The sequence below is a fragment of the Lissotriton vulgaris genome, chromosome 2_1 (genome assembly GCF_964263255.1).
Source record: "Lissotriton vulgaris chromosome 2_1, aLisVul1.2, whole genome shotgun sequence".
In the NCBI taxonomy this organism is placed as follows: domain Eukaryota; kingdom Metazoa; phylum Chordata; class Amphibia; order Caudata; family Salamandridae; genus Lissotriton; species Lissotriton vulgaris.
Genome location: NC_141687.1, coordinates 1,568,071,759 through 1,568,084,751, shown reverse-complemented (window position 1 = coordinate 1,568,084,751; position 12,993 = coordinate 1,568,071,759). Strand labels below are relative to the sequence as shown.

The 12,993-nt window shown below is 47.7% G+C and overlaps 1 protein-coding gene across 1 annotated transcript in view; it reads right to left on the bottom strand.

Annotated features, from left to right (window-relative positions):
• The window catches only part of THSD7B (thrombospondin type 1 domain containing 7B), a 1,756,834-nt gene that overhangs the window by 916,357 nt on the left and 827,484 nt on the right, over nucleotides 1–12,993 (bottom strand). Inside the window, exon 11 of the mRNA XM_086957451.1 lies at nucleotides 9,968–10,071. Coding sequence (XP_086813577.1) covers nucleotides 9,968–10,071 — 104 coding nt within the window. The remainder of the gene's footprint in view (nucleotides 1–9,967; nucleotides 10,072–12,993) is intronic.

The following is a 12,993-nucleotide window of genomic DNA, read 5'->3' as shown; positions in this document are numbered from 1 at the left end:
GGCAAGCCATGCGCTGAGTACATTCAGCCCCAGGGTGTATGGACTCTGCAAGATAGAATTTTTTTTTTTTTTGTGGTTTGTTCCTTTACTATCCCCACTGCCAGTTTAAGGTCTCTTCACCTATTCATGTATCCTTAGACTCACCTGTGTCTCAGTAATCTGTTCTGCAGCCAGTTGTATGTTCTGTATCCTTTGCTACAGGGAGTGTGGGCCGTGCAGGGGCCTCTCAACAAAAGTTCTTGCAAGAAATTTGATTAGATTATGTCACTATAAGCAGAAGTGTGTCCTCTAGTAGTTTTACCAGGCATATTTCCCTTGGTACAGGCTAATAGTGTCTTTCCCTACGTTTAAAGCTTTACAGTGGGTTTGTGCATTCTTCCAGGTTGTAAGTTCATACTCAGACCTTTGACGAATAAGCATGCAAAGTGTGACCCCTGCACCCTTTTTCTTAACCAACCCAGGTGACCCCACCATCCTGTGGAAGAAATGGAAAAAAGTGTTTTTTAAATTACGCTACTGTGTGTGGGCCTAACCTAGGGTTAGAAAGGAAAGTTGCATTGCTGGCCTATTACCTAGGCGCAGAAGGAGAGGAGGTTCTAGACCACCTCCCAGACTTAGGGGCGCAGGAAGCAAGAGGTCTGAATGAGTTTGAAGTAAGTCTAAAGAAATTAGATTTGCACTACCTCCCCAAGACTAGCATAATCATGGAGAGGTACCACTTTGGGAAGAGAGCACAGAAGGAAGGAGAGTCAATAGAAGATTTTGTGTCTGAGTTGAGGAAATTAGCCGCCACTTGCAGGATGGAGCGAGTGCGTGAAGAGCTATGGCTTAAAGATGACCCGCCGTTGAGAGAGGTTCTCATCATAGCCAAGCAGGTAGAGCACATGTTGCAGTGTGTCAAGGAGATAAAGCAAGACGCAGGGGAGAAAAAGAACGATGACAAGACCAGTGTCAGTGAAGTGGTGATCGAATGCGAGGCAGTGTCCGTAGTCAAAGGCCAGAAGGTAGTGGGCAGAGAACAGAAGGAGGGCAGGCTGGGAGGATCGTTCAAAGGTACCTGCTATAGGTGTGGCAAGCAAGGGCACCTAGCCAACGACAAAGAGTGCCCCGCCCTCAGATTCACATGTAACAAATGTGGTAAGAAAGGCCATTTCAAGCAATACTGCAAGAGTGGGCAGGGGGTCAGTAGACAGAGTAGAGACAGAACGAATGTGGTGTGCGACGAGATCGTGGTGCAAGTACAAGAGTTGAAGGTCCAAAGTCCCAGCAACCCCATGTGTGCGGAAATTGTGGCACAGGTTGATGAAGGTCAGGTCAGTAGCCCTAAAGACACAATGAAAGTAGGGGAGGTTGACCTGGAAGCATTGTTTGACTCCTGTTCTAGAATAACAATTATCAATGCAAAGGAGTTCTCACGTGTGTCAAAGGGAAAGATAACCTTGAAGAGGTTGGATTTAAGGCCAGGAGGGTATGCTGGGCACCCCATCTCTATGAAAGGATATTTTCTGGGGAAAATTGAATACAGCAACAGGACAACAGTGTCTAAAGTGTATGTATCCACTGTAGGAGACAACATCTTGGGGTGGCAAGCACAGAAGGAGTTAGGAGTTTATCTCAATCCCAACAGTAATCTCCAGATTCTTATACAGGAGATACAAGAATGCAAGGCTGACATCACAACAGAGTTCGAAGAGGTGTTTAGAGAAGAGCTTGGATGCCTAAAGAACTACTGTCACAAAATAAGATTGAAGGAGAACGCCAAGCCAGTCGTGGCTAAAGTTAGAAAACTCCCCATTGCCATTCAAGAGGAGGTCAAATCTGAATTAGAGAAATTGTGCAAGGCTGGAGTCATCGAACCGGTGGAAGCGACTGAATGGTTGGCACCCATCGTGGCCGCAAAGAAGAAGGATGGGTCAGTCCGGCTCTGCATCGACTTAAGGGCATTAAATAAAGAGGTTGTGGTCGACCGATATCCCTTACCGAACATCACCCAAATGATGAGCATGCTAGAGGGTGCCAGGGTGTTTTCCACTCTCGATCTCACCTCGGCCTATTTCCAGATAAAACTACACGAGGAGTCTCAGGAACTCACAGCTTTTGTGACACCCATGGGTGCATACAAGTTCAAAAGGATGCCCTTTGGGTTAGTCTCGGCGGCCGCCGTGTTTCAAAGAATCATGGGCAACATCCTGAAAGGCATCCCAGGCGTCATGTGTTACCAGGATGACGTGCTTATTTTCGCAAAGAACCATGTAGTGCATGATGACGGACTGAGATGCGTGCTGGGGAGGTTCTTGTCTCAAGGCCTTACCGTAAAGAAAAACAAATGTGTGTTTGGCTGTGCAGAGTTGGACTTCCTGGGACACAAGGTGACGACAGAAGGCATACGTCCCAAGGCCGAACTGCAAAACACCATCGTGAATCTGTCACCCCCCAAAGGCAAGGACGAGATCAAGTCATTCATGGGGATGTTGGAGTTCTATGGAAGTTCATAAGAAACCTGGCGGGCAGGACCTACGCCATCAGGCTTCTGTTGAAGAAGGAAAATGAATTCAAATGGAGTCAGGAGTGCCAGAGGGAGTTCGAGGATGTAAGGAGAGCACTTGCTGAGGCCCCCAGTTTGAAGTCATATATACCCAACCGGGCAACGGTAGTCACCACCGATGCAAGCGCCAAAGGGCTGGGAGCTGTCCTCACCCAAAAAGGCGAGGAAGGAGAAGAAACCATAGCCTTTGCCTCAAGGTCACTCCAGAAGTCCAAGAACAACTACTCGGTGATCGAAAAAGAGGCTTTAGCAGTATCTTAGGCAGTAGGAAAGTTCAGAGACTTCCTGTGGGGAACTCAGTTCACCCTCCGAACTAACCACAAGCCGTTGGTAGAAGTATTCAGTAAGAAAGGTCTGGATGCCATCTCCAGCAAGATAAGGCGTTGGGTGGTCAGCCTCCAAGAATACACGCTCGAAGTCGAGTACGTCCCAGGAACGCAAAACCTTGCAGCTGACTGTCTATCCAGACTCGTCAGTGAAGAAGAAGCGAGAGAGAAGCAAGAGAAGACGGATGAAGAAGAGGAGGGCCTCCTGATGGAGAATGTCTGCACCATCCAGAGGGCGTTGGGAGAAGAAACATGGAGAAAGGCGCTGGAAGAGGACAAGATACTGGAGGAGATTTGCATAAGAGTAAAAGGCGGATGGAAGCACGGTGACAAACGTGATGAAAACCTGCGGCCATACCTGGCCATTAAGGACGAGTTGACCATAGTAGACGGATGCCTATTCAGGGGAACGAGACTTGTACCACCTGCAACTGTGAGAGACAACCTGGTCGAGATAGCCCACGAAGGGCATTTGGGTATCACCAAAACCAAACAAAGACTCAGGGAGAGCTATTGGTGGCCGAACATGGACCTGGTCACCGAAAGAAGAATCAGAGAGTGCATTCCGTGCAGCAACAGCGACAAGGTCCTGAAACAACAGACGCCCCCCATGGTGTGTAGGCCACCCCCGTCAGGACCGTGGGATGAGTTGGCATTGGACATCGTGGTCCCAATGTCTGGAGAACTGCGGACGCCTCACATCTTGGTGCTCGTGGATTTGTATTTTCGGTGGCCGGAGATAAAGTTCGTCAATGAAGTCACGACCAAGACAGTCATCGGATTTCTACAGGAGGTGTTCATCCGGGAAGGGCTTCCCAGCAACATCCTCACGGATAATGGAGTGCAACTATGTTCGAAAGAGATGGAAGACTTCCTTGAAGAAAGAGGCATCAGACACAAGCATTGCGCTTTATACCACCCCCCGAAACCAATGGCATGGTCGAGCATTTTAACAAAACCCTCAAGGAGAGCATCCAGTTGGCTAAAGCCAGTGGCATAAGCTGGAAAGAAGAGGCTTTGAGGCGTTAGCAGCATACAGGTTCACGCCGCATCAGACGACGGGCGTCACCCCGTTCGAACTGCTCCGCGCCAGGATACCCAACACCAAGCTGACCCCAGGTTGGATGGAGTGGCACAAGGGGTGGTCGGACCGAACCAAAGAAACGGAAAGCCTGAAGAAGCAAGAACAAGCCATGAAAAGGAGGAAAGAAGGATACGACCAGCACAAAGCCACACGGGAGTTCGAATTCAAAGTAGGAGATAACATCAAAATCAGAGCTCCCACAGGGAGGGCAAGCTGGTCAGGGTACAGCAGTCCTACTAAAATCACCAAACTATTCAAGAATGCAGTCAAGACTCAGGAAGGGAAAATATGGAACCTAGGGAGAGTTGTAAAATACCACCCTCCAGTGAAAGACCCTGAAAGTGCAAGGGGGGGAGGGTGACTCAAGGCAGTACCTTAGTTCCACCACCAAGAGACTGTCAGCAGCCCCTCACCCAGGCTACAGGCCCAACAGGAGAGCGACCAGACCCCCTAGGCATTTTGATAAATATGTTACGATGTAACTGATGCCACCCTGCCTACCGTGAGTCGTTACTCCCTCTAGGTCAGGGTTCTATGTTGTTACACACCCCAGATCTGGTTCCTTTGGGTCACCCTGTGTTCCTTGCCGTACATGTTGTATTTAATGTTTTCATTCCGCAGGGAAGGGGGATGTGTGGTATCTCCCTCTTCATCTGTTCCCCCCCGGCGGCTCTGCATGTGATGGAGCTGCTCGCGGTGACATCACTTAGAATGTCACCGCGACCAGCATTCCAAGGCGAGCGCCGGGGACAGTAGCTGAAGAGGCTGTGTAGCGTTAGGCTGTGGCTGAGGTCGCAGTTGTTGGTACTTTATTAATAAACTCTTCTGTTCAACTAAGTGACGGCTCTGACCTTCTTTAAGCCGTTACCACACACTGCTTTTTTATTAGGATATTCAACCCTCATCAAAATGTTCTATTAGCCTCATAACCCACCATAGCCAGGTAGACCAGCTAATCAAGGCAAACACCCTTGGCTCGGGCCTATAATGCTGGAGCAGGCCTTTAATGGCTGGTATAGTCTGCAACAGCAGGCTGTATATAGAATTATATATGGGTAATGGTCAATTACAGGGATGTCTTTCACTGAGGGGTTCTGAGGGACATGAAACAGACAATGAGAACAGAGTTCAAGTTATTATTTCACTAAGATCCCTAGGATGAAAAATATTCCTGTAATTTACATTTTACCCATGGATATTTATGTTATGTATGGTCCCCCCCCCACACTCCCCCACAAAATATCTGCCCTTGCTTTCAACTTCTATGCAGGGGCAGAAGAATAATGGGGGAACCATATGCAACCATAGGCCATATGCAACATGACCTATCTTCAATGTCCCAAATAAAATAAACCAGACCTCCTGTCACCCACCCCCACCCCTTGCTGTGCCTTCCCTTCCCTCTCCTTCAGAAGTTATTCTCCTTGCATTCCAGCATTGCTCTGACAGGCTCTGTAGGGAGCCCTACCAGAGCAGCCTGGAATTCCTTTATGAAGTAGCAACACTGTGTTATGAGATCTGTTACCACTATTGTTACATCACAGCAGTGAATTATCAGATTTAGAATCTGGCATTCATGGTAATGGCATTCAGAGAGAGCCATACATAACATATAGGATGTTAATGTTAATGTTAGCCACACTTTTAGAGCGCACGGCTACCCCAAAGGGTGTCCCGGCGCTTTAGCAAAGAGGCCCCTAGAAACAGAAAAACCAAAAGGTAAGCAAACTGCAGAAACGCGGGTTACTAGGTGAAGAGCAGAGTCTTCAGCTCCTTCCTGAAGGCCAAGAGATTATTTGCTTTCCGGAGGGAAAGAGGGAGTGCATTCCACAGGCAAGCTGTGACGTGTTGGAAGGAGCGACCTCCCATCCGCACACGTTTGACCACAGGCACCTCCATTTTGGCCAGGTCCGCCGACCGCAGAGACCTCCGTGGCACATAGAAAGCAGTGCGCTTCCTCAGGTAGAAAGGGCCGGTCGCATGGAGAGCTTTAAACGCCAATGTGAGGAGTTTAAATTTAATTCTCTCCGCGATTGGTAGCCAGTGAAGCCTGGCTAGGAGCGCTGAGGCTCTTGCTCTCCTCGGCAGGCCATAGATGGCTCTGGCCGCCGAATTCTGTATGACCTGCAACCTAGATAACAAATATTTAGGTAGGCCCGCGAAGAGCGCATTTGCATAGTCCAGGCGTGAACCCACCAACGCCTGAACTATATTCCTGCGGTACTGCAAAGAAAGCAGGGGCAGAAATTTTCTAAGCATCTTGAGGATGCTGAAGCATTTCCCTGCAAGTCCCAGGATGTGGGGACGAAAAGACAGATCATCGTCGAACACCACTCCGAGATTTTTTACCTGAGCTGATGGTGTCTCAGGGGGGAACATGTCCTGGGGCCACCACGACTTCCAGTCCGGGTCTGGGGCACAGCCGAAGAAGAGCAGCTCAGACTTGTCTGAGTTGCATTTCAGGCTGTGCCGCTGAAACCACGCAAAGACTGCGCTCAGACAGTCCTTAATTCTGCCGCCGTTGAAGACCTCTCCCTTCCTGCAAGTGAACAAAAGCTGGGTGTCATCAGCGTAAGAGATGACCCGGGCCCCGAACGCCTCCGCTACCTCTGCTAGAGGGGCCATGTATATGTTGAAAATGGTGGGGCTCAAGATAGATCCTTGAGGCACCCCCACCTCCAGCGCAGGCATTTCGGCCGAGAACGGCGGAGCCCAGATCACCTGTCGGCGGTCGGCAAGAAAGGATTGAAACCAGTCCAGCACCGTCCCTCGCAGACCAATCTCCCTAAGTCTTGAGAGAAGGCATGCGTGTGGGACGGTGTCGAACGCCGCCGAAAGGTCCAACATGACCAACATCGCCCGTCCCCCCTGATCTAGTGTCTCCCTGATGGTGTCCGTGACTTCTACCAGAGCAGTCTCCGTGCTATAATTTGCACGAAAGCCGGACTGGGAGTCATGCAGCAGATTGTTGTTTTCAATAAAGGTGGAAAGAGTAAGCTGAACATGTTTTTCCAACACCTTCGCCAAAGCAGGGAGGAGGGAGATCGGACGATAGTTAGCCCATTGCAGGGGGTCTAACAGAGGCTTCTTGATCAACGGCAGGATGAGTGCATGTTTCCACTGTCGTGGGACAACCCCCGAGCTCAATGAGAGATTCAGCAGGGGGTTCAGCAAGCTGTTCAACGCTGAGGCCACCCTGCCCATGCATTTCGCCGGACAGGCGTCCAGAGGCGAGCCAGATTTCAGCCGGGATAGCAACTCCAGCGAAGTTTCGCAGGACAACTGAGGAAAAACAGATAGTGTGGGCCCAGAGTCATCCCGACAGGGGTCTAAAAAGGCGTCAGCCATACGGGAGTCCACAGATGGAAAGGTGGCCTGAATCTTGAGGATTTTGGTCACGAAAAAATCGGCCAACTGTTTAATCCATTCCTCCGTATGTGAGTGAACAGGGGTGGCTACAACTGGGTTCACAAACTCCTTCACAATTCTAAAGAGTTCTCGGCTGATATTATCAGCTTTGTCGATTCTCTGTTCAAGATAACTCTTTTTTGCTGAGGCAATCTGTTTATAGTACGCCTTTATCGCGTCTCTGTATTTTGTTTTATCCACCGGCTCATAATTGCGCCGCCAGCGCCTTTCCAGCTTCTTACATTCTTGACGCATTATACGTAGGGTGGAGGAAAACCAAGGGGCAGAGTTAAGATCAGGGGCTGTTTTAGCAGCCCTCAAAGGGGCCAGCTCCTCAAACCTTGCCTGCATCCAATTCTGGACCAGGATTAAATCGGCTTCCAGAACCCCGGTCAGTTGACACGGGTATTGGCCAAGAGCTTCGGAGAGCATTTCAGCTGTCACAAGATGGAAAGCTCTGGACTGCCGGGACCCTACCTTAAGAGCCCTTTGGCTAGCTTTAGAATCAAGAATTAAGGCAAAGTTTAGCAAATAATGATCAGACCAAAGGACCGGGAGTGGAGGGGACGCCTCAATAGGCATAGAGGAAAATATAACATCCAACGTGTGGCCTTTCACATGAGTGGGGCTGTGAATAAAAGGGGCTAGCCCTAACATCGCCGTGATATCACGAAGTTTGTCGGCATCAGCGTCAGTAAGACAATCCATATGAAGGTTTAGATCGCCTTGTAGCATGCAATGCGCAGAGCGCATGCATGGTACAGAAAGGGCCGACTGCAGATCCTCAAAAAAGGACCCAATAGGACCAGGAGGTTATTGTTATCCATCTATTATAGATGGATAACAGTGAATTACTAGGATGTTTTACCCCGAGGAGTTCTGAGTGACATCAAATAGACAACAAGAGCAGAGCTTGAGATGTTATCATGATGTCACCTGTCTGAGTCTAATATTGAGTCCTCTTTGTTCGTCCATTACATTCGATCTGTGCTGTTTACTAATCACATTGTGTTGTAAAGAGAATAGTGAGCTCTGAGAGAACATCATATGTTATGTCTATTGTTTTGAGATGCTGTTGTAGGGCTTTTGGTCTCCATAATCCTAACTCGACTTTACTTCTTTAGGAGGTTGGGTCTTCCTGTTGCTATCCTTCATTTCCAGAGTATGGTTTTAAGAGTAGTGTACCTAAATCTGATCTCCAATCTGTGAGTTTGCTGTCAGTCAATGGTGTTGTTGGGTCACCTTAATGTCCACCCCTCCAATTGGTGCCAAAAGATTTTTCAGAGGATCACTGCCGCTGCGGTGAATGTAAATGGTGCAAATTGTCAAATTGTAAAGGGCACTGTATGGTGAGAGTAGTAAAGGAGAGTAATTGCATTAAAAAAAATGTTACCATGCTTACACTTCAACATTACTAACCCCGATTCCCTTCCTTGCTTTCCTTCCCCCTCCTGCAGCTGTGCTTTTTATTTTCTGTCAAAGCAGGCAAACAGTGCTGGCTAACAGGCTCTTGGGGAGCCCTGTCAGCCTGGCCTCAAAGGCCTTTATGATGTAGCAACAATGGATAACAAGTTTCATTATCAACTGTTGCCATGTCATAGAAGTGAGATTCCAGTTTTACAAACTAAAATAAACGATGCATAAAGTAGAGAATTAGAGATGGGTAACAGGGAATTATGCGGAGGTTTTTCACTGAGGAGTTCTGAATGATGTCAAATATACAATAAGAGCAAAGCATGAGTTGTCTATGATGTAACTCGGAGCCCCTAGGTGAAAAACATGGCGGTAATTCACTTTAAACCCATCTATAATCGAATATTATGTATGCCTCCCAAAATCACCTGCCCCTGCCATCAACTTCTGTGAAGAGGTGAATGTGCACAATAAATACCTTACCTACTATCCCTAACCAAAACCTGCTACCTTCCCCGACTCCCCCCCCCCCCCCCCCTCCTGCAGCGGAGCTTTCAGGCAAAGCAGACAAGCAGATCTGTGCTGACAGGCTATCAGAGGCCTGTCAGATGCCCTGGAAGGCACTTATGACCTCACAACAGTTGATAGTTAGCTTTGTTATCAACTGTTGTGATGACATAGCATGGAGTTATGACTTACAGAAACTGAAATAAACCATGGAGGCACTCTATGAGAGCCACACTTAACAAATCTAAATTAACAAGAAAGTCGCTCGGTTGTAGGCTGAAGTAATGAAGTAATGAAAATGTCTCTGTCTTGTAGATCTTCAGGTAATGATAACCATCCTAATCTTAGATTCTCAATGTATACACTGTAAGCACAGTTTTCTTAATAGCTGGGTTGGCTTTACCATTTCTACCAGAATATCTAAAAACCATTCACTTTGATTTGTAACAACAGATATCAGGATTATCATTAATATGCAGCTGTTTGTTACTTATGTTCCCATGTTAATGCTTGCACTTAAAGACTATTACTATAACAATGTACTTCCTCGAACATTCTATTAAAAAACGACATCCATGATATTTAAGAAGTTTACATCATGCCCAGCTGTAACCTTGTGCAATGTTCAACAATAAACTTTCAGAACCTCGAACATGTTCAATATATTTCTTTAAAATATCTTACCTCTAGATTGTAGTCCAGGGCCACAAACCTCTTGGGCACCCAATACTCCCTGCCTCACAGAGTCTGGAGCTAATACACACTGATTCCATTTGTGCGCCTTCCACCTGTAGCAAAAAATAATCTAATGTGAAATATTTCCTCAATGCAGTGCTATACAGTGCAACACCTAGTGTTGTTACAAAAGTGTGTTTCAATTAGAGGAACGCATGGTGATCGTTTGAAGTTTTCTGAAATAAGGCAATCCACTTAGCATCAAAGGTGAATGCACTCTTCAAAGTAGGCAGCTAATTAAATTAACTCGATCCTCTCTGAGTCCGACAACAAACACTAACAAAATAATTAGACTATTGTCTCTTTTAATGAGCCATGACTTCAAACAGCAGCATTCATTAAATCACAATTTTGCCATTTTTAATTAAATGGTGCACTCGTGAAATGAACCTTTTTTTGCATCTTTTTTCCATTTCCAATAATATAGGCCCTCATTTATCGGGATTTGTTGTAGGGTAGCAGACTTGTAGCGCTGCCCTCCACCAAAGTGAAAGGGCAGGAATGCACTGTATTTATACAATATGGTGCTTTCCTGTCCTCTCCCCCTGTATGGTTACATTTTGGCACCCTACCAACAACACAGGCACCCTTGCAAAATGGTGAATGGGTGCCTGTGTTGTCTGCAGGGATATTTGTGTGCAGGAAGAAGAACCCTCCTTCAGAGAAACAATCCTAAGAGGCGTTTTCCTCTTTTATGTGTGTTGCAGAATGCAGTACACATAGAAAGAGGAAAATAGGAGGAGAAATAAAGTTATTTCTCTCTGTTATCCTCACCATGGAGGTGTAAGGATTTGGCACCTCCGAGGTCACTTCTCCAGGCCCCATGGTTTTGTGCATCCAGGGAAGTGAGACCCATGGACATAATTAGAAGCTAATAGTGGTCACAGCTACGACCTCTAACTTGCTCTCTGCTACTCTTGGCCTTTCATTTGCAACCCATGGCCTCAAAGGGGGCAAACATTTGTCACCTCTGAGGCCAGGGGTGCAAAGGAAGTGCCAGATGTAGCTGAGAGCAAAATAGAGCTCGCAGCTGTGACCCCTAATAGCCTCAAATGTATGTATGTATTTTAATGCTTGTTAAGCGCAGCTGTCACCCAGCGGGTATCCTGGCGCTGAGATCAGTTCCACCATCAATTCTACAAATTATTCTGCTCTAGGAAAGAGAAAGGTTTTAAGGTCCTTTTTAAATAAAATCAAATTTTGACTGCTCCTCAGTTTTAGAGGTAGAGTGTTCCACATTTTGGCGGCCGTGAAACTGAAGGCGCGGCCGCCCATTCTCACTCTGTTTATTCTAGGGACTTTCACTAGGAACGCTGAGGCGGATCTCAGAGGTCTGGCAGCCTGATACCACGAAAAAAGATTTTGCAATGGTATTGGTCCTTGACCATGCAGTGCTCCAAAAACCAGGCACATAGCCTTATAGGAGATCCTCTGCTGGACCGGCAGCCAGTGTAAGATTGCCAGAGCTCCCGCAGAAGACGCCGAGCGAGGTAGGGATAGGGCTAGTTTGGCCGCCATATTTTGAATCCTCTGTAATTTATGGATCAGAGCCTTTGGGGCTCCTAGAAGTAGTGCGTTACAGTAGTCTAACCTACTGAGGATGGTGCTACGCACTACTTCTACTCTGGCGTCCCGCGGGAGAAGCGGCAATATCTTCCGTAGAGCACGGAGCAGGCCCATACATGTCCCAACAGTCCTGTTCACCGAGACATCCAGTTGTAGGTTCGACTCGAACATAACTCCCAGGTTACGAGCCGAGTCTGCTACCTCCACCGAGCCTGGAATGGAACTAGGCCAAAAATCTTCCGGCAATGGGCGAGGGAGTCGGTCAGAGGAGCAGTGCAATATCTCCGTCTTTGAGCCATTGAATTGGAGTGAATTGGCTTGCAACCACTTTGCTGTGGCCGACATACACTGATGGAAGGTGTCCCTCGACACTGCCTCTGAACCCTCAAAAGAAAAAATCAATTGGGTATCATCGGCGTAGTTGATGACTTGAATGCCGAAAGATCTTATCAGTTGTATCAGGGGGCGGAGGTACAGATTAAAAAGAATTGGACTTATCGCCGAACCCTGGGGGACACCCTGGTTCACCTGGCGTGTGGCAGAGCGGAACGGTGGCAATGTTACTGCCTGTTGTCTGTTATCCAGATATGATGATAACCAGGCTAGTGCTGAGCCCGTTATTCCCGCATTACCGAGACGGTCCAGAAGGACCTCATGGTTCACCGTGTCGAACGCGGCCGACATGTCAAGCAGTACTAAAAATGCTGACTTATCCCTGTCGACACGCGTTCGCAGATCATTCAACACGGTGACCAGAGCAGTCTCAGTACCGTGGCCCGGTCTGAAGCCAAACTGAGCTACATCCAGACTGGAGTTGGATTCCAGGAAATTGGCCAAGGCTCTCGTAACCCACTTCTCTAAGATCTTTATCGCGAATGGCAACAGCGAGATAGGCCTATAATTGGCTGGGCAGAGGGGGTCCAGAGTAGCCTTTTTTAGCAAAGGTGTTACAATAGCCAATTTCCAGCAGTCTGGTACAGATGCAGTAGCTAACGATTGGCAACAGATAGAGTGGAGCGGGGGAAACAGCTCGTCCTGGAAGGCCTTCCAGATCTTGTGCGGCATGGGATCAAGAGGAGAGCCAGATGATACACAGTTAGCCAGGGCACAAAACTCCTCCAACGAGGGTATTGAAAAGCTCGGCAACTGACAGGCAGTCTCCTTGTTCATATTTGACTCAGAGGACAGGTGACCTGAGAGCACAGAGGGACAGGAACCAGATGGCATAGGTTGCGTAGAACCCTCAAGGCCCTTCAGAATGTTCCTAATTTTGTCATCAAAAGCTGTGGCTAAAGAGTCACAAAGCTCCTGTGACACCGGTGGAGATGGTATGGCACATGTAGGATTGGCTAAGCTCTTTACCAATTTGAACAGGGTCTGTGATTTGTTCGATGCCTTTGCCAATGTCT